The sequence below is a fragment of the Salvelinus alpinus genome, chromosome 33 (assembly GCF_045679555.1).
Source record: "Salvelinus alpinus chromosome 33, SLU_Salpinus.1, whole genome shotgun sequence".
Lineage (NCBI taxonomy): Eukaryota > Metazoa > Chordata > Actinopteri > Salmoniformes > Salmonidae > Salvelinus > Salvelinus alpinus.
In genome coordinates, this window is record NC_092118.1 from 13,240,632 (window position 1) to 13,265,388 (window position 24,757).

Consider the following 24,757-nt stretch of genomic DNA (forward strand, 5'->3'; position numbering starts at 1 on the left):
AACTCCCATATCTATTAGGTGAAATACCACAGTGTGCCATCACAGCGGCAAGATTTGTGACCTGTTGCCACAAGAAAAGGGCAACCAGTGAAGAACAAACACCATTGTAACTACAACCTATATTTGTATTTATTTATTTTCCCTTTTGTACTTTAACCATTTGCACATCGTTACAACACTGAATATACAGTGGGGCAAAAAAGTATTTAGTCAGTCACCAATTGTGCAAGTTCTCCCACTTTAAAAGATGAGAGAGGCCTGTAATTTTCATCATAGGTACACTTCAACTATAACAGACAAAATGAGAAAAAAAAATCCAGAAAATCACATTGTAGGATTTTTTATGAATTTGTTTGCAAATTATGGTGGAAAATAAGTATTTGGTCAATAACAAAAGTTTATCTCAATACTTTGTTATATACCCTTTGTTGGCAATGACAGAGGTCAAACGTTTTCTGTAAGTCTTCACAAGGTTTTCACACACTGTTGCTGGTATTTTGGCCCATTCCTCCATGCAGATCTCCTCTAGAGCAGTGATGTTTTGGGGCTGTTGCTGGGCAACACGGACTTTCAACTCCCTCCAAAGATTTTCTATGGGGTTGAGATCTGGAGACTGGCTAGGCCACTCCAGGACCTTGAAATGCTTCTTACGAAGCCACTCCTTCGTTGCCCAGGTGGTGTGTTTGGGATCATTGTCATCCTGAAAGACCCAGCCACGTTTCATCTTCAATGCCCTTGCTGATGGAAGGAGGTTTTCACTCAAAATCTCACGATACATGGCCCCATTCATTCTTTCCTTTACACGGATCAGTCGTCCTGGTCCCTTTGCAGAAAAACAGCCCCAAAGCATGATGTTTCCACCCCCATGCTTCACAGTAGGTATGGTGTTCTTTGGATGCAACTCAGCATTCTTTGTCCTCCAAACACGACGAGTTGAGTTTTTACCAAAAAGTTATATTTTGGTTTCATCTGACCATATGACATTCTCCCAATCTTCTTATGGATTATCCAAATGCTCTCTAGCAAACTTCAGACGGGCCTGGACATGTACTGGCTTAAGCAGGGGGACACGTCTGGCACTGCAGGATTTGAGTCCCTGGCGGCGTAGTGTGTTACTGATGGTAGGCTTTGTTACTTTGGTCCCAGCTCTCTGCAGGTCATTCACTAGGTCCCCCCGTGTGGTTCTGGGATTTTTGCTCACCGTTCTTGTGATCATTTTGACCCCACGGGGTGAGATCTTGCGTGGGGCCCCAGATCGAGGGAGATTATCAGTGGTCTTGTATGTCTTCCATTTCCTAATAATTGCTCCCACAGTTGATTTCTTCAAACCAAGCTGCTTACCTATTGCAGATTCAGTCTTCCCAGCCTGGTGCAGGTCTACAATTTTGTTTCTGGTGTCCTTTGACAGCTCTTTGGTCTTGGCCATAGTGGAGTTTGGAGTGTGACTGTTTGAGGTTGTGGACAGGTGTCTTTTATACTGATAACAAGTTCAAACAGGTGCCATTAATACAGGTAACGAGTGGAGGACAGAGGAGCCTCTTAAAGAAGAAGTTACAGGTCTGTGAGAGCCAGAAATCTTGCTTGTTTGTAGGTGATCAAATACTTATTTTCCACCATAATTTGCAAATAAATTCATAAAAAATCCTACAATGTGATTTTCTGGATTTTTTTTTCTCATTTTGTCTGTCATAGTTGAAGTGTACCTATGATGAAAATTACAGGCCTCTCTCATCTTTTTAAGTGTTAGAACTTGCACAATTGGTGGCTGACTAAATACTTTTTTGCCCCACTGTATACATAATATGACTATTATTTTTTATTGTTTATTTCACTTTTGTATATTATCTACTTCACTTGCTTTGGCAATGTTAACATATGTTTCCCATGCCAATAAAGCCCCTTGAATTGAATCGAGTGAGAAGCGACAGTAATCCACCAGATCCGTCACTTGGTAAAGGATTGGCATGTTTCAGTTGCCATTGACAAGTCCTTGCCCCGCCTCCCCCCATCCGACAGGGATTAATGTATTATAACAAGCATGCTGACCATATTGTGCTGTCAAAATCGTTAGATAGAGAGGGAGGGAAACAGACAGTGAAGTAGATGAAGAGAGAGAAAGACGGGAAAGAGACAGAGATGGCGGGGTTGGTCAGAGAGAGAGAGAGAGATCCCACTGCTGCAACCACAATGCATGCTTGGCTTCCTTCCTGTCTCTATTATGTTTCTATGAGGAGCGTTGGAGGTTTAAATCCCACCAACCTCTGCAGACTGTTCTTCCATGGTGAAAGACTACTAAAACACACACAGTAAGGCCGGGTGTATACTACACGACTGTCAAAATCCTAACCTTGCTGAGCCTTAAACGACCGTCTTTCCTGTAGCTTTTTCCTGTCTTCCCAACGCAGTGGTGAGCACACTAAACGATCTGGCACAGACGGGGTCACACACTACAAGACTCTTCACCATGCTGTCTCACGAAAACAACAATGTGATTCGATTGTTAAAGTAGCTAGATCGATCTGTGGCTCAAAAGCAGCCTCATTGCGGACATTCACGGTTGCCATACGGAGTTGAAATATCTAGCCAATACATTTTGAATTGAATTGAAATATTGCTCGTGAACTTCAGAGCTGAAACGATTTTACACTTTGGCAAGTACAAATGCATATTAGTAGTAGGCATGGCCTCTGCGAAGAGTCTACACATTCTGGGTGATGTGAAACAACATCATCTCACCGGCTTCTTCTCTGGCGAGCTCTCATTGGCTATTGCTGATGACCACCGTTCTCAAAATGTGTCGTTGCACATCTCACACTACAAGAGTGTCGCAGATTTGTTGCCGACGAAATCAAAACATGTTTGAAAATATCAGGATCGGTGACCCTAAGATTGCGTCTCTGACTCGCTCACATTAAACAAGAGTCGTGCTCCCCGAGTAGGCAACGACATTGGGGATTTTGTCTCCGATATGAAAAACTTGTCTAGGACAGCTAAATCAGGGACAGAAATCGTGTAGTGTACACCCGTCTTAAAACGCACGCACACGTTGTTCTCCCCCCACATTTAACACCCATCAGCACTTGTCACGGCAGCTACACACTAACAAAAGCCAGGAACCACAGAGTCTATCAACCTATGGGGACAGGACAGTGGTCTTTCCTTAGAATCCTGTGATTCTTGCTAATTCCTTAGCTGCCCTCTGCCATTTCCAGAGGCTGGGGGGGGGGGGGGGGTATCTTAGCATATCTATTAAAACAATATTTTCTATGAACCTTATTCTGTCATGTAATGCTAACCAGAAGTATACAGTTGCCATGGAAACAGGACTACTCCAGGTAAAAGAGTGCTGACGGTATGGAGGGGCAGCTAGCCCCCTAGGCAAGGCAACACCCACCCACGGCAGACAGACACAAGGCATTATGGGATTATGTGTTAGATCAAGGGCATGTCTGGTCTGACCCACGTGGAGTCAAAGGTCATCATGAGGTCATCATGGCCTCTAAAGAATAACCACATCCACCCCTCTCCTCAACATGGCACTCACTATCTTCTGATAAGTTGCTAACCAGTGGAGGCTGCTGAGGGGAGGACGGCTCATAATAATGGCTGGAAGGGAGTAAATGGAGGGGCATCAAACATATGGAAACCATGTATTTGATACCATTCCACCGATTAGAGTGCAAAGTATAGCTACAATGTGTCCAAAAAGAGTCAAATAACGAGCTGAAAGAAATGTGTTTTTGCATTGACAGCCGTACTATACAGTGCACTAATACACTACCAATCTACGACAAAGGCTTGTTTAGTCTGTATGAGAGAGCGGTCTCACCCACAGTGTACAATGTTGTTTCTTCTTTACCCGGGCGCTGTGACAATATTCCCTGGTGGTTCCGTGACAAGGTTGTGTTTAGTCTCCGTCTTAATTGTGCTGTGATAATAGGGTGAGCTACCCGGGCGATGCCTCAGACTGCTGATCCCAGCATCGACTCCCTCTCACAGGGGAGCAGGTGTTCCCTAGAGGGGGGTGCCATGGAGGAGCTGAGTCAGGACAACTGTGATCCTGCCAGCGGTATTAACTGGTCCTCGTGTGGCCCACATGAAGAACAAACACCCGCCCAGCACTCCACTGGCTAATGAGGGAGTGTTGAAGGAACAGGCCACCAGGGCTCTAACATGGCCTGATGTGACACACACTCCATGCCATGTCCCGGTCAACTCACACACAGGCTAACAACCTCCAGGGTCCCATCTTGAACTTGACTCCAGCCAACAGAATGTTCTGTTCTTGTTCTCTCTCGCTTTCGCTCCAGAAACAATTTCACAACATCCTTCTCTGTCTTGATCTGAGCCAGCAACAGCAGCAGACAAATGCCTTCTCCCTTCAAAATCAAATTACACAGACCCAGCCTGTGCCTTTTGTAATCCTCCCTTTCTTTGCAAATTAATGTGTTCTTCATTTTCACGTCAGTCTAAGTGCATTGCGGTGACAAAGCCACTATTGAAGGATATAATGGTGCCTAGCTACACTGGGTGTCAGATTTGGGCATTGAAATGTTAAGGGGGTAGAGATGTCTAACTACTAAAGCAGTCAAAAACACACCCGGTTCCGGTTTTATTTTTTACATTTTATGTCAGGTCTTTGACTAGATGCTCACGAGTTGAGTGACTGTCCAATGTCAACCTGTATTTAGCACTGAAGACAAGATTAATATGGAAAAGACAAATAAAAACAAATACAATTCTTTAGAGGTCACACACACACACACACACACACACACACACACACACACACACACACACACACACACACACACACACACACACACACACACACACACACACACACACACACACACACACACACACACACACACACACACACAGTTTTGCTCCTCATTCCCTCAATTAGGCTCCAGGCTACGATTTGCTGAGCTGGCAGCCATGTATTTTCTGCCTTCTAGAGGGAGTCATTTTCCCCCCTAGCGTATGAATCAGATTTATGATGTTCATTATAGGCCTTCCTATTCAACTCATGCAAGCAGGCCGTAAAACACCCAGATGAAGTCGTGTACGAGCTCATCTTGCACAGAGCACATCTGAGTGGACTCTTTATGACCAGGCTACTTTGTGGGTAGCGAGGCTTTTGGGATAGCCCCAGGTTTTAATGCTTCTACTGTGGGGGCCAAGAATGGAGGGTGAAAGAGAGCCAGACAGACAGAGAGAGCGAGAGACAGACAAACAGAGACACAGAGTGACCCAAAATTAAGGAACGCTTTGACTATCTACAGACTCAGTGAGCATAGCCTTGCTATTGAGAGGCGCCGCAGTAGGCAGACCTGGCTCTCAAGAGAAGACAAGCTATGTTCACACTAGAGGTCGACCGATTAATCGGAATGGCCGATTAATTAGGGCCAATTTCAAGTTTTCATAACAATCGGAAATGGGTATTTTTGGACACATAGTTTAAAAAAAAATGTTTTACACACCTTTATTTAACTAGGCACGTCAGTTAAGAACACATTCTTATTTTCAATGACGGCCTAGGAACGGTGGGTTAACTGCCTTGTTCAGGGTCAGAACGACAGATTTTTACCTTGTCAGCTCGGGGATTCAATCTTGCAACCTTACGGTTGAGTTGAGTTGATTTTATTTTTACAGGGACAGTGCACATTAATCTACGTTTCAGTAAAAGTGCCGGTTTTAGCCAGCCGGCTAATTTTCAACCGCAGTCCCTGGGCAGGTTATTAAAAACAATTACAATATAAACAATCATTGAGCAGTGAGCACACGCAGGTTAACTAGTCCCACGCTCTAACCACCTGCCTTACATTGCACTCAACGAGGAGCCTGCCTGTTACGCGAATGCAGTAAGAAGCCAAGGTAAGTTGCTAGCTAGCATTAAACTTATCTTATAATTTATTTTTTTTAATCTATCATAATCACTAGTTAACTACACATGGTTGATGATATTACTAGTTTATCTAGCGTGTCCTGCGTTGCATATAAACGATGCGGTGTGCATTCGCGAAAAAGGACTGTCGTTGCTCCAATGTGTACCTAACCATAAACATCAATGCCTTTCTTAAAATCAATACACAGAAGTATATTTTTTTTAAACCTGCATATTTAGCTAAAAGAAATCCAGGTTAGCAGGCAATATTAACCAGGTGAAATTGTGTCACTTCTCTTGCGTTCATTGCACGCAGAGTCAGGGTATATGCAACAGTTTGGGCCACCTGGCTCGTTGCGAACTAATTTGCCAGAATTTTACGTAATTATGACATAACATTGAAGGTTGTACAATGTAACAGCAATATTTAGACTTAGGGATGCCACCCGTTAGATAAAATACGGAACGGTTCTGTATTTCACTGAAAGAATAAACGTTTTGTTTTCGAAATGATAGTTTCGGATTCGACCATATTAATGACCTAAGGCTCGTATTTCTGTGTGTTATTATGTTATAATTTAGTCTATGATTTGATATTTGATAGAGCAGTCTGACTGAGCAATGGTAGGCAGCAGCAGGCTCGTACGCATTCATTCAAACAGCACTTTCGTGAGTTTTGTCAGCAGCTCTTCGCAATGGTTCAAGCATTGAGCTGTTTATGACTTCAATCCTATCAACTCCCGAGATTAGGCTGTTGTAACTGATGTGAAATAGCTAGCTAGTTAGCGGGGTGCGCGCTAATAGCGTTTCAATTGGTGACGTCACTCGCTCTGAGACTTGGAGTAGTTGTTCCCCTTGCTCTGCAAGGGCCGCGGCTTTTGTGGAGCGATGGGTAACGATGCTTCGAGGGTGGCTGTTGTCGATGTGTTCCTGGTTCGAGCCCAGGTAGGGGCGAGGAGAGGGACGGAAGCTATACTGTTACACTGGCAATACTGTGCCTATAAGTGCCTATAAGAACATACAATAGTCAAAGGTATATGAAATAGAAATGGTATAGAGAGAAATAGTCCTATAATAACTACAACCTAAAACTTCTTACCTGGGAATATTGAAGACTTATGTTAAAAGGAACCACCAGCTTTCATATGTTCTCATGTTCTGAGCAAGGAACTTAAACGTTAGCTTTCTTACATGGCACATATTGCACTTTTACTTTCTTCTCCAACACTTTGTTTTTACATTATTTAAACCAAATTGAACATGTTTCAATATTTATTTGAGGCTAAATTGATTTTATTGATGTAAAATATTAAGTTAAAATAAGTGTTCATTCAGTATTGTTGTAATTGTCACAATTACAAATAAATAAATACATTTAAAAAATAAATTAAAAAATCGTCCGATTAATCGTTATCGGCTTTTTTTGGCCCTCCAATAATCGGTATCGGTATTGAAAAATCATAACCGGTCAACCTCTAGTTCACACTGCCCACAGAATGAGGTGGAAACTGAGCTGCACTTCCTAACCTCCTGCCAAATGTATGACCATATTAGAGACACATATTTCCCTCAGATTACACAGACCCACAAAGAGTTAGAAAACAAATCCAATTTTGATAAACTCCCATATCTGTGAAATACCACAGTGTGCCATCACAGCAGCAAGATTTATGACCTGTTGCCACAAAAAAATGGCAGCCAGTGAAGAACAAACACCATTGTAAATACAACCCATATTTATTTTCCCTTCTGTACTTTAACTATTTGCATATTGTTACAACAATGTATATAGGCATAATATGACATTTGAAATGTCTCTATTCCTTTAGAACATTTGTGAGTGTTATGTTTACTGTTAATTTTTTATTATCTATTTCAATTGCTTTGGCAACGTACATTTCCCATGCCAATATAGCCCTTTGAATTGTGTGTGAGAGTGAGTGAGTGAGAGAGTACAGAATATGAGCCAAAAAAGCTTTTGTCATTTGTATTCTCTGAAATGAATTAGCTTTTTATCCGACAGAAAAAGGCTATCAGCTTCGAAAAGGGCCATACACACTGCTTCCAATGTCAGTGGTGGCCATCAATAACACAGCCATTCAGTGTTCATGTCTCACCCTGGTACTTATTATAGCTCTCAATAAGTATCATTCCACGAGAGGGTTTGGCAAATGATATTTGTTTAGGAAAATAAAGAGACTGTGCAGTCAAAATAGTTAGTAACCCCTGTGTGTGTGTGAGAGAGAGAGAAAGAGAAAAGAACAGTGAATGTGTAACGGGAAAGCAGCTGGGTAGAGGAAGATGAGGAGTAAAAGGCTGCTCAATGAGAGGCAGAGGACAGATTATTAGAGACAGGAAGCATGTCCCCCTTTACCCTACCCCAAACTACCAACCCCGGACCACAGCGGCCCCCCAACAGCTAGATGAAAGCCTGGTTTGTGTTTGTGTGTGTTTGCTTGTTTGACCCCCCCTCCCCCCCCCCCTCCCTCCCCAATGTTTTGCTCCGGGGAAAGTGTGAGGTAGTGAGGGCAGAGGGGCACATCTGAAAAACACACACAAACTCCTCTCCGCAACTTTGCCCCTTGTCAGGGAGTTGGCACACGGTTTCCTTCACTCATAGTTCCCTCTCTCGCCTCATATCGCCGCTCTCTACTCTCAACATGCACTCCCCGGTCTCATTCCCTCTTTCACCCCTCCCCGCTTCCATATCTCCCTACCTCGAGGTCCTGCCTGCGGTCCAGTCTAGCCTGTTTGATTCTGCAGTCTGTTAGGTGACAGTCAGTCTCCTCAGAGAAGAAGCCTACACAGGGCCTGTTAGCCCCTGCTCGCTCCAGCGCCAATTGGACTCTACAGAACACCTGTATGCGTTCCAGCTGGATCTGAGCAGTTCCACCCACACACACACAGGATTCTACAGAACACCTGGATGTGTTACAGCTGGACCTGTGGGGATCCAAATCAGGTTTAGCAAAGCATCGGCCTCTACGCCACCAGCATGGCTGTGGAGCAGGGAACTGGCCTCAGCAGCTCCACATGGACCTGAGGCTTGTTCTTCGCTTTGTTCTAGAACCTAAAACCGCAGAACACCACCACTCCTTCAGAGAAGAGGCTGGTGTTCTGTAGCACGGAACTCAAACCTACTATTTCTATGTTCTGTACTGTATGTCTGAGAACAGAGCACGGGAGGGAGAGAGAGAGAGAGAGCGTCTTCGCCCTGTGGGGCTGAGACAGACAGAGCCTGTTACTGTAATGGCTCCCTCACACAGAGAGACAGTCACATTCTAAATGGCCAGAAGAGACAATTACTTAAGAGAGACGCCATTGAACTGGTTTCATTCATGGGGAAGGCCTATCAGAACACACGAGGCAGTCAGAGGGATAATTGTGCGTTCGTATAGAGTCACTGCATTGAGAACGGTTACTCTACTGTATGTTGTGGTTACCACACATCTCCATCACCGGGAGAACATGCAGCGTGTTGGACCGCGCGGCAGATAAACATACTGTACAGATGTGCCTGTCTGCTGATGCTGAGTGAGTGAGTGAGTGAGTGAGTGAGTGAGTGAGTGAGTGAGTGAGTGAGTGAGTGAGTGAGTGAGTGAGTGAGTGAGTGAGTGAGTGAGTGAGTGAGTGAGTGAGTGAGTGAGTGAGTGAGTGAGTGAATGGTCCCCACCACAAATCTCCAATAATCACAGCTAGCATCTGCCACAGTCACGGCCACAACTGACCAGCCATTAAGACATGACCACAAAGGAATAACAGACACACGCACTGGAGAGTTCTAAACTCTATACATTACTGCTGAATCCTCACACTCTTCTACTACAACAAAAAGAGAAAAAAGGGCATTGTCTTCCATCTCCTTCCTCTCCCGTCTCTGACATAATACCTTGTTCCATCTTGTTGTGTCCTTGAAGAGCCTCCCATCTCTCTCTCTCCTTTCCTACAGCTCCTCTCCTACACTATAGTGTACTTCCTCCCTCTGTCCCCGGCGGTGTGTGTCTGTCCTGCCCTAGGTGGGCCCCTGTGGTCTCTGGAGGATGTAGGATGTGCCCCTCACTGCTTTTACAGGCCAGACAGGAAGTACCCAACCCTGTCAGCTCATTAAAAATGCCAAACGCCTGGTGTGGTCTCTCACAAACACACCCAAATGCACACGCAGGGGGGCAAACACACATGCACACACATACACAGGGACACAAACACACACACACTGTACACACATACAGTACAAGAGCCACACCCAATAAGGCCCAGTATTCCGTATGCCAAGTCTTCTGAAAGGAGCTCAGCAGTCTCCTAACACTGCCCCGAGCCCCCCAGCCAAAAAGAACCCTGCTGCCCAGCCGCTTGCCACATCTTCTCTCTCTTGTACCATAAACCAAGCCTTTGTTCTCCGCGCCTCACATTATCCGGTGGGATGATGCTCCATTCATCTCCATCTCTGCTCCCTAAACACAGCTAATTCAGGGATGAAACCTCTTCAAAGTTCATAGAGAATGTAACTTTAGGCACCGTATCAAACTCAACTTTTTTTGAATCAGTAAACAAATGTATTAAAGCTGATGACATCTTATCAAGTGACTGTTAATAAAAATCACATCCCCTTCGGCACGGAGTATCACGTATGAGGATCTGTTCCCTTAACTCGTATCCAAGTATACCTGATGTTATTCTCTCACATAAAGGAACACGAACACACAGGCACACACACACACACTTCATTCTGTGGAATCTTTAACTAGATGCACAACAATCTGTCCACACAACAACAGGAGGAGTGATCCCCTAATCACAAATATGTCTCTCTATCCTTCTCTGGAAAGGCTGCCCTCCAAAAGATTAACCCAAATCACCTGGGATACCCTCATCCCCACACTCACATGCAAAACGTACATTACTCTACACACACACACACACACATATCAACTCCCATATCCTCAGAGCGAGCTCACTCACACACACACATCTGGAAGCTCACGTACCTCTGGTGTTGGTGGCCATGTCCGCCACCTTCTGAAAGGCATCCAGGAAGGCCACTGCCGCCAGCACTGTGGTCCTGAGAGCAGAGCAGAGCGGGACAGAGCAGACATATGATTGGCACCAGTTCACAACCACAGCCATTTCAACATAAACAAACATAGTCAGCATATCTGGCGCCTCTGAACAGACAGCGGGGGATTACATTGTTATCAATGGCACTGGCTGGGATACTCATTGATGGGCACTGCTCTAGTACACACAGGACAGTGGCTGGGGCTTACCGGAGCTGGGAGTGCAGTTTGGTGGCCTTGGCACTGAAGTCCTCCCACACGGGGTATGAACACTGGGAATAAATAAATAGAAAGGGACACGTTAGAATCTATATTTTAGGACATTATGCAATACAACTAGTGCATTGTCTGTACATCTGACAGGTCTGACCTTTGTGTTTTCAATCACAACACCAGTCAACATCACATGCTCTAGACTTGTGTTTGCGCACTACACTCCTAGAAAATAAGGTGCTACCTAGAACCTAAAAGGGTTCTTCAGCTGTCCCCATAAGAGAACCCTTTGAAGAACCCTTTTTGGTTAAAAAGGTCTACCTCGAACCAAAATTCTAGCTGGAACCAAAAAAGGGTTCTCCTATGAGGACAGCCGAAGAACCCCTTTGGTACACTTTTTTCAAAGAGCGTAATATAAAATGAGCACTTCACGTGTAGCATTGCACCTCCCATGAGGAGCAGAATATTCTGGGTAAAATAATGTTACGGTGAACAGGCAGGCAGACAAAAATGTCTGCTATGTTCTCTGGTCTGAGTCATCACTGTCTGTGATTGGGCAACACATCCTCTGTTTCCACCAGCCCCTGGCACCAGCAGATATCAAAGGAAGCAATGAACGGCAACGCAAATCAAACACTATATTTGTACCCCAAAATGACTGTTAAGTTCTCTTCTTTTTTTCCCCCTGTATAGGTGTCCTTTCGCTTTGTTCATACCCATTATCCCAAGCAAATGATCCACAAGGTAAATAGTAGTAAATGCAGGGGAGGCTGCTGAAGGAAGGATGACTCATAATAACACCTGGAACATGGAAACCATGTGTATGATGTATTTGATACCATTCCACCCATTCCACTCCGGCCATTACCACAAACCCGTCCTCCACAACGGTGCCACCAACCTCCTGTGAGTACATGGTGTTACAAGTTGACTATAACATCTCTTCTACCTGCAGGGCAGAGTGTGTGTCCAGCCCTCCGTGCCTCTCTCTGCCTTTGTTATCAGACGCTATGACCTTGAGAGCAGCAGATCAGAGGGCTGTGTGCCCAAGGCTGAAATAAGCCTCACTCCACAGCACAGCTGGGGGTTAGAGATCTCCAGAAGCAAGTAACCCCGAGTCCCCCCGCCGTCTCCAAACCCCCAGCATGCAGGGAGAGAGAGGGGGAGAGGGGATAAGAACCTAGGAGATCGTGGGAGGAAAAGACAAAAGAGACCGGAGAAAAAGGAAAGGGGGATATGGTAGAAAGGGAAAGAGAATGGGAGAGAGGGAAACAGGAAAGAGAGAGGATGAAGAGTAGCGTTTAAGGGACAGAACCCAACCGGAGCGGAGGAGCAAGGATGTCACGGGGGCTACAGTGGGCGACAGAGGGCGTCTCGCCCTTTGATCTGACGTCTCATTCCTGGTGTTTGATGTCAGTTAATTTGGTCTGAAATCAGAGCAGTATTTCCCTGCGGTCCCCGTCTATGTTTGAAGTGCTCTAATCTTGCAATGTTGCAAGCCTGACGTCTATCAGGAGAGGCCTTGGGAGATAATGGGAGATGAGGAGCGGGCGACGCCTCCTCTCCATTGCAACCACACCAGCCCATCCCTCATTAACATATTAGGGAATTCTAATCCAATAGAGGGCATCCTGGTGGTGCCCGATTGTGTAACGATTGTTTATTAGGTTCATTGTAGGCCTGGGGATATTTTATTTCCCATCCTCCTCAATGAATCGCTCACTCACTCCTACTCGACTTGCAACATGACCCACAAACAATGAGATAAGTACCTCTCTCAATCCATCCATCCGCCTGGATTGTTCCCAGGTAAAGAGAGCAGGCTATTTCCCCTTTAGCTTAACCAAGTGGAACAGAGCCATTAAAGGTGCATTATCAGAAACAATAAAACAACCCAGAGGCAGACTGATAATGCAGAGTAAAGACAAAGAAAAAGGAAGGGATATTTAAAAATAATTATTCTAGGCAAGTCAGTTAAGAACAAATTCTTATTTACAATGATGGCCTACCCCTGCCAAACCCTCACCTAACCCGGACGACGCTGGGCCAATTGTGCGACGCCCTACGGGACTCGTGATCACGGCTGGTTGTGACACAGCCCGGGATCAAACCCAGGTCTGTAGTGACGCCTCTAGCACTGCGATGCAGTGCCTTAGCCCGCTGTGCCACTCAGGATCCACATTGCATGACATTACAACATTGACATTGCATTGACAATGGATTGCTGTTTGCATCCCTGGAGGTCAAGGCATACAAACAGAAGCATGACATAACTGGCTGCCACAGTGCAGGTCAATCAATCAATCACATGTATTTATAAAGCCCTTCTTACATCAGCTGATATCTCAAAGTGCTGTACAGAAACCCAGCCTTAAACCCCAAACAGCAAGCAATGCAGGTGTAGAAGCACAGTGGCTAGGAAAAACTCCCTAGAAAGGCCAGAACCTAGGAAGAAACCTAGAGAGGAACCAGGCTATGAGGGGTGGCCAGTCCTCTTCTGGGTGTGCCGGGTGGAGATTATAACAGAACATGGCCAAGATGTTCAAATGTCCATAGATGACCAGCAGGGTCAAATAAGAATCTGGAGCGGTGTTCTCCTCACAGGCCACTCAGCTACTGATAACATGCTATTGCATCACCGCTTCCTCTTCTGCACATAAAGACATCCCCACAGTAGTGACAGCACACAGAAAACTCCATAGTAACACATCTCATGCCCGACTACCCCTAGACATGCAGCGCATCATCTCTCCCTTCCACCAGCTCTCGCTAACCCCTCAAAGGTTTAAGGTTATCGGTTACATGATGGGCTAGCTTGACTCTGGAACTCTCCAGTGAGTTTACAGTCCATTGGCCTATATCTGTGCTCAGTGGACTAGAATTCTGTTCTGTTGTTTAGCGAACCAAACATGTTTACTTGATTGAATGAAAAGCTCACAGCTTCATCACTTTGTTCCTTTGTTCTCTGGAGGATGACATGAACCACAGATTCAAGAGTGGTTTAGCCCAATTTCAGCTCTTTAAAATCGGGCCAATTCAGAATTTTAAAGAAATAAAACATCCACACAATTTCACAGTTCTTTACGCTAAAATTATAGCTCCCATTTTGGATGTGCGCCAAAGGATACTGTATACATTCCTTCTATAGCAACTGTATGAGACAAGGAACCAACGGTGGGCCCCTAGCTTATTAAGAAGCCCCTTTACAGGCTGTCGGAACAAGGACAGGGCACAGACAGGCAAGGGCAAAGGGTTAATAGATGCATACGCCTAAGCTTAATTAAGTAATTGGAAGCAGAGCTACACGTACAAACGTGCGTACCCACAAAGTCTACTACATCGTGTTGCATAATCTCCAGATCAGGGGAGCTCCTGCTACTTAGATCCAGGAAAGTAGACTCCTCTAAGGGCTTTACTGTATCAGTAGACCAAATGTGTTCAGCTGGAGTGCTGGACGCAGGCAACGCGCATGACAAGTTTGATTGAACGGAAATGTTCACTAAGTCACAGGAGGTTGGTGGCACCTTGACTGGGGAGGATGGGCTCGTGGTAACGGCTGGAGCAGAATCAGTGGAACGGTTTCAAACAAATCAAACACTTGGGTTCCATGTGTTGGATTCCATTCCATTCACTCCTTTCCAGACATTATTATGAGCCATCCTCCCCTCAGTGCAATGGGGGCTACTAAGTGTTATGTCTAGTTTCAGGACAAAATATAACGTCTCCACTACTGATATGAACAGCAAACACTGGATTGGAGCAAGTTCTCAGTAACTTTAACATTACTTGAGGATAGATACTGTGACGAATCTCAAAGTGCCTGTGAGCTGTTCTTATGTGACTCGTGTTAGACATGAGAAATTGTTTACCTTCTGTAAGTTTAAGAAACATTACCTTGTGCCATGTCATTTTGTTACCAAAAACCCATTTATCTTGAAGATATTTTCTAATTTCTCTCCCTCATGAGGAGGAGGATAATACAGTTTAAGTAAAGGTAGACCTACAAATTAGTTAGTGTTTTTACTGATAACAAGTTTGTTTATTAATTATTATGTAAATAAAACAGTAACGAAATTACTGCAATTGAATTGGCTACAATGTGAAATCATAGTCACAAACCACAGTTGGGTCATCTGCTACTGTCCTCCCTTCCACTGGCATACTGTTATGTTCAGCTCATAGACCTTTTTAACCCTCCCTCTCATTTTCACTGTCTATCTCTCTTTCTCTGCCACTCTCTCTCTTCAGCGAATGTCACCTCTCCCGGCTCTTACTGACACCTACCGTGACACCTACTACAACCTGCCCTCTTTCCATTTACTGTAACCAGCATCCTCAATCACTGAACACTGAAAGACACCGGACATTGAAACCTAGTTGAACATTAGTTAAGTCGGCCCTGGCCGGACCAAATCTGAACCAGTCAAAAATGTCTATGTTTCACAAGTTTGGAGAGTACAGTACAGTAGAGAACAGTACAGAACAGCACAGTAAATACAAGTACAGTACAGTAGAGTTCAGTATAGTAGAGCACACTAAGGTAGAGTACAGTATAAAGTACTCTATTGTACTCTACTGTATTGTACTGAACACATATACTTTACTGTACAGAACTCTACTGTGCTGTCCAAAATTGTGAAACATAGACGTCTATGATTGGTTCAGATTTGGTCTGGTCCGGACCAACCAAATGTGGTCTTGTTTGGGGGCGGAGCTCATTACACTAATAGCTAGTGTGTAGAATAATATCCAAATATGCGAAAGAAGGATATTGCATATTTCTACCTTTCCATACCTATTCAGGATACATCACCATGAAGACAATGCTATTCAAATCCATAATTAAGCATTTGTGTTTAGTACACATCAGGGAACCGTGATGTAATTGCGTTACAGTAATTATGTTACTGGATGTAAATCCACTTCACCTACTGTAGTTCAATAACTGTCATGTCGTAGCTGACTGTAGTTCAATAACTGTCATGTCGTAGCTGACTGTAGTTCAATAACTGTCATGTCGTAGCTGACTGTAGTTCAATAACTGTCATGTCGTAGCTGACTGTAGTTCAATAACTGTCATGTCGTAGCTGACTGTAGTTCAATAACTGTCATGTCGTAGCTGACTGTAGTTCAATAACTGTCATGTCGTAGCAGACTGTAGTTCAATAACTGTCATGTCGTAGCTGACTGTAGTTCAATAACTGTCATGTCGTAGCTGACTGTAGTTCAATAACTGTCATGTCGTAGCTGACTGTAGTTCAATAACTGTCATGTCGTAGCTGACTGTAGTTCAATAACTGTCATGTCGTAGCTGACTGTAGTTCAATAACTGTCATGTCGTAGCTGACTGTAGTTCAATAACTGTCATGTCGTAGCTGACTGTAGTTCAATAACTGTCATGTCGTAGCTGACTGTAGTTCAATAACTGTCATGTCGTAGCTGACTGTAGTTCAATAACTGTCATGTCGTAGCTGACACCTCATTCTTTCTGCAGCCATCTTTGAATCTTAATCTCTGAAAATGTAAAGGTCCAATGCAAACTTTTTTTATTTATCTCAATATCAAATAACTTCTGGATAACAATTAAGTACCTTACTGTGATTGTTTTCAATAAAAATTGTCAAAAAGAAACAAAAATTGCTTCTTAGCAAAGACCAATTTCTCAAGCAAGAATTTAGCTAGGACTGTCTGGGAGTTGGGAGGGTAAAATTATTTTTATTAAGTTATTAAGTTATTGGCAGAGGTTTAGAACAATAATTCTTATTGGTCAATTAACAAATGTGTCACCAGGTAGGCCAAAACTCCATCCCACCAAAACAGAACATTACAGGCGGTCTTTTCAAACAGCTCTTACATTAAAAGGGCATTATCATAATTTTCACAATATTATTGAAACCTCAGTGTGGAATTATATACATAAAACACAGGTAAAGTAACATTTTTGATTGCACTGGGTTTTTAAACAGAGTTTATGGAAAACGTGGTCGCATAAAAAACTAAGGGTGAACTTTGCTTCTGCACAGTTCTTCCACTAAATGTGTTTTTGTGAAATGTTCTGTGCAAATTGTTCAAAGTAGTCCTTGTGCATAGAGTGGTGTGGTCTGTAAACTTTGAAATCGGTGGTTCTTGTTTGGCATACATTTTAAAGTGAAAAATCTGAGTTAAAGCATAATTCCGTTACTGTGGAATTGCCAAAATATGTGACTTGTTTCAGGAAAATAGGCGTATGTCGCGCGTCATTACTTCGCAGGAGAGCCGTTTGAACATAGCTAGCTACATATCTTAACAAAAGACTCCACTATGCAAGTAACCATTTCAATAGAATGTTGATGTCACTGCGACAACTCTTGATAGACGTAGCTGGTACATTCGCTCTCGTCTGAATGTGCCAGAGTGCAGAATAACTGATAAATTTACAAACGCTCAACACCCGTTGAATATGGCCGATGTCAGTAAAATGTTGGCAAAAAAGCGTAATTAAATTGTTGCCAGCAGCACAGTTGCAGTCACCAACGCTCTGGATAACCAGCTCTGCTAGGGCAAGTAAAATGGTCAGTGAGCTGTTCTCTCATTTGTGTCTGGAAGTAGCTAGCAAGCTAGCAAACGTTAGCCAGTTAGCTTGGGTGCTTGACTGCTGTTGTTAGGACAGAACGCTCAGATCAACCCTACTCCTCGGCCAGAGCGTCCAGTGTGCGCTCTGAACGCTCCGAGAGCAAAATGCTCAGAATTTACAAAACTGACAATCTTACAAGTTTAAGGGCGGGGCTATAGCTTAAGAACGATGCTGGAATGAGTGCAGACAAAGAAGAGCTCTCCAGTAGGTGTACCAAAACATTCAAAGGCCATTTTCTCAAAAGTGAGGTTACAAGTTTGTCAGCATTCAAAGCAGAATTCCTTTCCCATTGTTCCTCAACTGTAGTGTATGATATACCATTTTCTAGCTCTGAGTCTCTACCTTTATCCAACGTAAAAAACACAATTTAAAATTTTGATACATAAGACCAAATCGAGCCGGTCGGTCACAAATAATCTCTGGATCCAGTCTTCTCCATCCCCTGCACTGTACGTGAATACTACCAACTCTGTCTCCACCATTGCTGCTCCACACCAACTAAGCAGACTTCCGGGTTCTCTACAGATACACATTATCCGAGGATAGATACACAAATATACACCTTATGTTACTTTTACATCATGTTGGCAAATCATTGCTCTAAAATGACATTAGGATACAGGCAGCAAGTTGTTGTCAGATGAAACAGAAAGACTGTGTGTTGCATAATTTATGAGGAAGAGGATCTTACTAAGCTAAACATAGTAATAAAAATGAAACTATCCTGCCCTGCCTTTCTGCCATGGGACAAGGTTGATCATAGAGACTCATTTGATGCCTTTAGAATTTTAAAATATGTGAAAACATTTGCTCAATTTTCCTGAACTTGACCTTACACTTCCCAGACATCAAACAGATAAGGTAAGACCCAATGCTCCCACTCATTTCTAGTTCCTTTTTGTTTCTTCAGCCATTAAAAAAACAGGGGGATGAGGATAGAGGGGAGTTAAGGTACCCAGAGAGATGGAGGGATGGCCGGTGGAGGTCTGACTGGCTGGGGCCTGGGCTGCTCAATGTGTCTAGGTAGTGTCAAGTCCTTCCAAGCGCTTGATAAAAGTAGCAAGTTTGGTTCAATCTCATATCCCCACCCAAGCAGTACATCTCACTCACTGGTGTGAATGAATGATGGAGAGGGGAAATAATCTCCCTCTTCACCATTTACCACAGCAGCCTGAAGCCTTGCAGAAATGAATAACAGAAATCACTTAACATGAGGCACAGCTTCTTCCTCCACGTCTGTCTCTCTCTCTCCATTACTGTCTCTCTCGCAATATATCTGTCTGTCTCTCACTTTGTGCCTTTCATTCTCTCTCATATGCTCTCTCAATCTTTCTTACTATCATCTCCCTTATTTGTTCTAGTCATCCATCTTAGCTCTCCATCCCTGGTCTAGTTGTCCCAGGTCTCCACAGTTGTGTGGTGGCTGTGGTTGCACCACTCAGCCTAATTGAAATGGGAGTCTTCACTGGAGGTTCTCTGTGTGACTGACTGCCACCACTCTGAGATACTGTATATAGTGGCATTAAAATACATGGCAGGTCTGTGATTGAAAAGCAGGTAGCATTTTGTAGCACTCTCATTGGTGGGGATGGTCGCCGACGGCTGTCCATCATGCAGAGACAGGGGGGAATGCAGATGTGTCTTGTTGGAGGTCAGGGTGTCCTTAAGGACATGGGTAAGCATCAGCCTCCTTTTTGCCTGGACCCAAACCAAACATTTTCAGTAAGCCCCATAGTAAAATCTAGGGGTCTAGTGAATGGAAACCATACTAAATACCTCTGCATGAGAGAACAGTGGATTTTGTTCATCCAGTAGCCAGATTTTTTTTTACGGCGCAAAAATATTGATTTGGCACAGTTTCTTTCCCCCGTTCATGATTATCAATGCGCTGAGTGGCTTTACAGTCAAGAAATGACTGCGATGAGATGAGTTTGACAGGCCCGACAAAGCCTGCACTGAGAACCACTGGCACTGTCCCAATGTGATTTCTCAATCTGAAACCAGTCGATTCATTTCTAACGAGCCTAATGAGAGACAAGAGAACACATGCTCATTTAGAGACCCAGGGCCCTGCACGTCGTCATGGCATCAATGGCCCCTACAAAGGGATGATCATTTGGGCGAGCACGGACACATGAGTCACGAGGAAGGATGCCCTCTCTGGTCATCTGCCTCTCGGCCCAAAGGCAGTGTCTGGAAATGGGTCACAAGTGCAGCTGTTAACACGCCCTCTGAGCAATGCTGTGGGATCTCCCCAGGTTAGCCAGACAACACACACACACATAGTGCCTGTATGGGGTTGTTTCAATGCTCGAAGTCAAAGGAAGAAACTGTCAAGACTATGCATGTCTTTTGGAAAGCACAAGCTTTGTGGTTCATCCCACATTCATCTGTTTGTTTAAGGATCCAACCCTTTTTTTCAAATTTTCGCCTAAAATGACATACCCAAATCTAACTGCCTGTAGCTCAGGACCTGAAGCAAGGACATGCATATTCTTGATACCATTTGAAAATAAACACTTTGAAGTTTGTAGAAATGTGAAATTAATGTAGGAGAAAATGACACATTAGATTTGGTAAAAGACAATACAAAGAAAGAAACATGTGTTTTATTTATTTTTTGTACCATCATCTTTGAAATGCAAGAGAAAGGCCATAATGTATTATTCCAGCCCACGTGCAATTTATATTTCAGACACTAGATGGCAGCAGTGTACTGTATGTGCAAAGTTTTAGACTGATCCAATGAACCATTGTATATCTGTTCAAAATGTTGGATCAAGACTGCCCAAATTTGCCTAATTGGTTTATTAATAAATGTTTAAGTTCATAATTGTGCACTCTCCTCAAACAATAGCATGGTATTCTTTCACTGTAATAGTTACTGTAAATTGGACAGTGCAGGGCCAGCCTATAGGGAGACAAGCTGACCAAGAATGTGACCTCCTGTGCTTACAAATCAAATCACCTCCATCCTTGCTCTGTCACATAATAACAAGACATAGCCCTGAGGGATGTAGCCTACACTGCCAGACAGCCCACCCCCCTTCTTGTGTATGTAAGTCACACACACACATATAGTCCCGTCTGTGTCTCCTTAAAAGGGGATTACACCCCCCCCCCCCTATACATTCTCTCTTACACATTATACCATACGTTGGGGGGGGAGCTCTCTCTGGAGAACAGTGGGGGAGACGGGGTTCTCTTTCATGTCATTGTGGTTGTAATGTACATTCCTTTCAGTGAAACATCCGACTCATGTACTGTATGCCAATTTCAGAGAGGCCTCCAGCCTCGCTCATCATGGCACTGTGCTGTATTGCACTGTACCATACAATTCAGAGGTGGACTGACTACATATAGTCGACTGTCTCTTTAGTGCAGTTGTGTTGCCAGCTTTTGTACTGAGCATGTCTACTGCAGTGTGAACAAAGAGAAAGCCTGGTCGACCGAGCCAGTGATTCTAGGAGAGGAGACACACATGAGAAGTGACTGTGCATGCCCTATGGGGGCGTCAATCCCCCTGCAACAAAGGGATAGTGAGGGAGAGAGGGAGGGGGAAACATCCTCCAGTTGAAACACTTTACTAGGACATGGATCAATTGCATGCGTATGTAAACGTGACCTGTCACACATGACAAGGAATTGCATTCCTCAATGAGTTAAGTCTATAGCGCATCATTCAACATATTTGCATTTCACTGCTCAGCGAAAATATTTTTTGTCTTCAGCCGTCATGGGGGCACATATCAGCTGGAGAGGATAATCAATGTTCAGAGATCGCATGACAGCACTGAATTTACTGTTAACTACTGTGACAGCATCACTAAACACTGCTATGTCTAGTGTAAATAACATCTTAAGCATAGCCAGCCATAAAGACACAAATAGCTGAGGCCCTCCTCGCATGTCAATCTCTGTCCAACAACAGGGCATCCCAGGGTCTCCATCCGTGTCTGTGTGTGTTCTCCTCTCTTCTGCCAACAACATCAGTCCTTGGAGAGGTGGGTCATTAATGACAACATGAGGTTGTCTGGGGTTACATGAGAACACAGCAGTCAGCCAATGGCTTAGATCCTACCATGTGGCATCTCACTCTGCTGTGGGGACACCCACTGAAGACTATTGGGGCGGCAGGTAGCCTAGTGGTTAGACCATTGGGCCAGTAACCGAAAGGTTGCTGGATCGAATCCCCGAGTTGACAGGGTAAAAATCTTTCATTCTGCCCCTGAACAAGGCAGTTAACACACTGTTACCCGGTAGGCTGTCATTGTAACTAAGAATTTGTTCTTAACTGACTTGTCTGGTTAAATAAAAGGTTAATTGTTTTTATATTTTTTTTAAAGACTACTGCAATGGCCAACCTGAGACTCCAAGTGACCATGGATGATGCTGAAGTTACGGTTTGACCCATATTTTATTATCCTCCACCATGGAGTAAGAGATCAGATGAAGACCATGAGAAATGTGTCTTAAATAATTAATGAGATGAGTGTGTCCAGGAGGGGTGAAAGAGAGAGAGAAAGAGAGCGTGAGAGATAGAAAGAGAGAAAGAGAGAGAGAGAGAGAAAGAAAGAGAGAGAGATGTAACCATGAGAGAGGGGGTGTCACGGGTTCTTAGTTTAGGATGTTGTTAATCCGAGGTTGCAGTTTGACGTGTCCATAGCTCCTTCAAAACCCTGTGATGTTCACACAGATAGATGGTCCGTGCAGGAATAATAACCATACAGAACACCAGCTTTACTTCAACCTTATTCACATGAGACTGGGACTCGGATGACGTAGAAATCCACTGATGCAGCTTCGTGTTACTGGTAGTCGTGTTACTGGTTCCAAGTCAGCGCTATTATTTCCTGTTCAAAGAGTAAGACTGTCCACATACTAAGTATGCCAAATAATCTGTTGGTTAGTCACAGTCGGTGTAGCTAGGAGTCTGGCTCGCTGTCTTCTCATCTGGACCATCGCTGCTCTAAGAGCATCTTGATGTGACGCCAGTAGACTACCCAGAGAAGAAGGCCATACAGCAGGCTAGGCCTACACCATGGGCCGTTCAGACAGACACAGTGGTGTGCACTGCTGGACGCATGATGGCTGTCGAGGTTCTCATGCTTGGCTCACACGGTCTCTTTAAAAATCAACTTGGCAGAAAATCAATGGTGCTGCTTTCTACAAGAGGGAGAACATCGGCTATCTTTCTCACACAGCCTATAACAGCTGTTTCTCATCTACAGCGCGCAACAAAAAAATCATGGGGCATGTGAAAATCGCATGGTTAAATCTGACAGTTTAACATACATTTATTTTGTGTTAATAAAAGCTGAATAGATCCACATTTTTTCAGTCATAAATTATCCATATGGTAATAATCCATATCGTGTTTCGAATGCACATGCTTACCCTAACACACACATGGATTCATAGCCTACATGATGACTAGGTTTAACCTGATCTTTGCAGAGTAAACCAACGCTCTGACACACACCAAGCACATGCAATGGTGATCGAGCAATTGGATTAAATTATAGTAGATGTCAAAACAACATTTCCAAAGCAATGACGCGACAAATGCGCAAGCCTTGCTGGGGAATGTCACTATCAAGTAGGTGCTGGCTGGGTAGGTTTGCCTATCGCCGCACTGTGACAGAATAACGGTTCCATGTCCTCGAGGGTGAAAACAAGCAAATCACAAATGCTGGCAAATCATCCCCTTCTGAAAATAATAGAAAATACATGTTGCGAGCAATAATGATGCCCGACCTACCTTCATATCATTGACAATCGCCTGGAATAGTCCACCTAACGCCCCGCACTCCTTCTCCACCGTCTCCATGTTCACTAAATCCAGGGTTCACCAAATACGGACAGGGCACAAAACCCGTCCAAATGTATTTCCACGGTAGAAATAGCGATGCGGAGCCTTGTTCTTCTCTCCTTCCCTATATGTGCCCAGCGTGAAAGACAGGATGAGGAAGTTTGTTTAAATGAGAAAGGATACACAAATACTGTACAATTATTGTCGTCGACTGTCGGCTCGCTCCCCTTGTCCTTGGAACACCAAGCGAGTGATGAGAGAAAAGAGAGGTTAATCTCTCTCCCGTCCCAGCTGCGGGTCTAGAGCCCGAGTTAGGAGGTAAAGCATGCAGAGGGCACCGCGATGGACACTCTCATCTTCGGATAGCAAGGAAAAATCGAGTTGTGTTGATGCGCGTTTATAGCTCCGGAGTGATCTATCAAAATGTGAGACAGTAGGTTGGTGAGTAGGCCTACCAGGGGAGCGCGAGGCTGCCCGTGATTGGAGCAGAGGCAGTGGGGCTGCGCTGCAGAGTGAGCAGAGCCAGTAATTCGATCTATGGGAATTGAAAGGGGCCGGACAACTCTCTTGTCACATGGAGGTGGTGTTTGGTAGGGAGGGGTTATGCGTGCGGGTGCACGCGCGCGCACACACACACACACACACACACACAGACAGAGACACACTTGCCCATCAAATATTTCAGTGCGAGAGGGGAGAAACGTCAAATAGATGTATCTACCAGCAAACAATGGCATGGGGACGCATTCCTACCACAATGTCAATGAATGAGACACAGGGAATGAGAAAACATTATTTCTAATACAGAGGAGAGTTGACTGTGTGCATACTGTGTGACCGGATAATGTTCTCTATCCAAGAACGGATGAGATGATTATAATATAGTTATGCAGTGGTATGAATATTAATTCAGATATTACACTGTAGTCTAATTAATCACGGTCTAATGACCACGTTTGTCACAGATAGCATGTTTTTGGTTGTTTAGTTTTAATAATCCAAAAAGCTATTCAAGGCCCCATTGTTTGTTTTTTTAATTGATCCACAACAACTGAGCCATCACAAAGCCTTTGCCCAGCGCACAAAGGCTTTGTGATGGCTCAGCTGTTGTGGTTCAATTCATGAGAGCGTTTCACACAATATGGCTATTACACAACACTACACGATCAACAAAT

General features: G+C 44.1%; 1 protein-coding gene across 7 annotated transcripts in view; it reads right to left on the reverse strand.

Annotated features, from left to right (window-relative positions):
- LOC139563274 (protein MTSS 2-like) overlaps positions 1-24,094 on the reverse strand; it is a 73,804-nt gene extending 49,710 nt beyond the window's left edge. For 3 of the 7 annotated variants that reach the window (XM_071381816.1, XM_071381814.1, XM_071381811.1), the window contains exons 1-3: positions 23,532-24,092; positions 11,155-11,216; positions 10,876-10,949 (exon numbers count right to left, since the gene is read on the reverse strand). In XM_071381816.1, coding sequence (XP_071237917.1) covers positions 10,876-10,949; positions 11,155-11,216; positions 23,532-23,600 — 205 coding nt within the window. In that variant the 5' untranslated portion in view covers positions 23,601-24,092. Of the gene's footprint in view, positions 1-10,875; positions 10,950-11,154; positions 11,217-23,531 lie in introns of all 7 variants that reach the window. The other 4 variants (XM_071381813.1, XM_071381809.1, XM_071381812.1 and 1 more) reach the window with 3 other exon arrangements.
- Between the last annotated feature and the right edge of the window lie 663 nt (positions 24,095-24,757).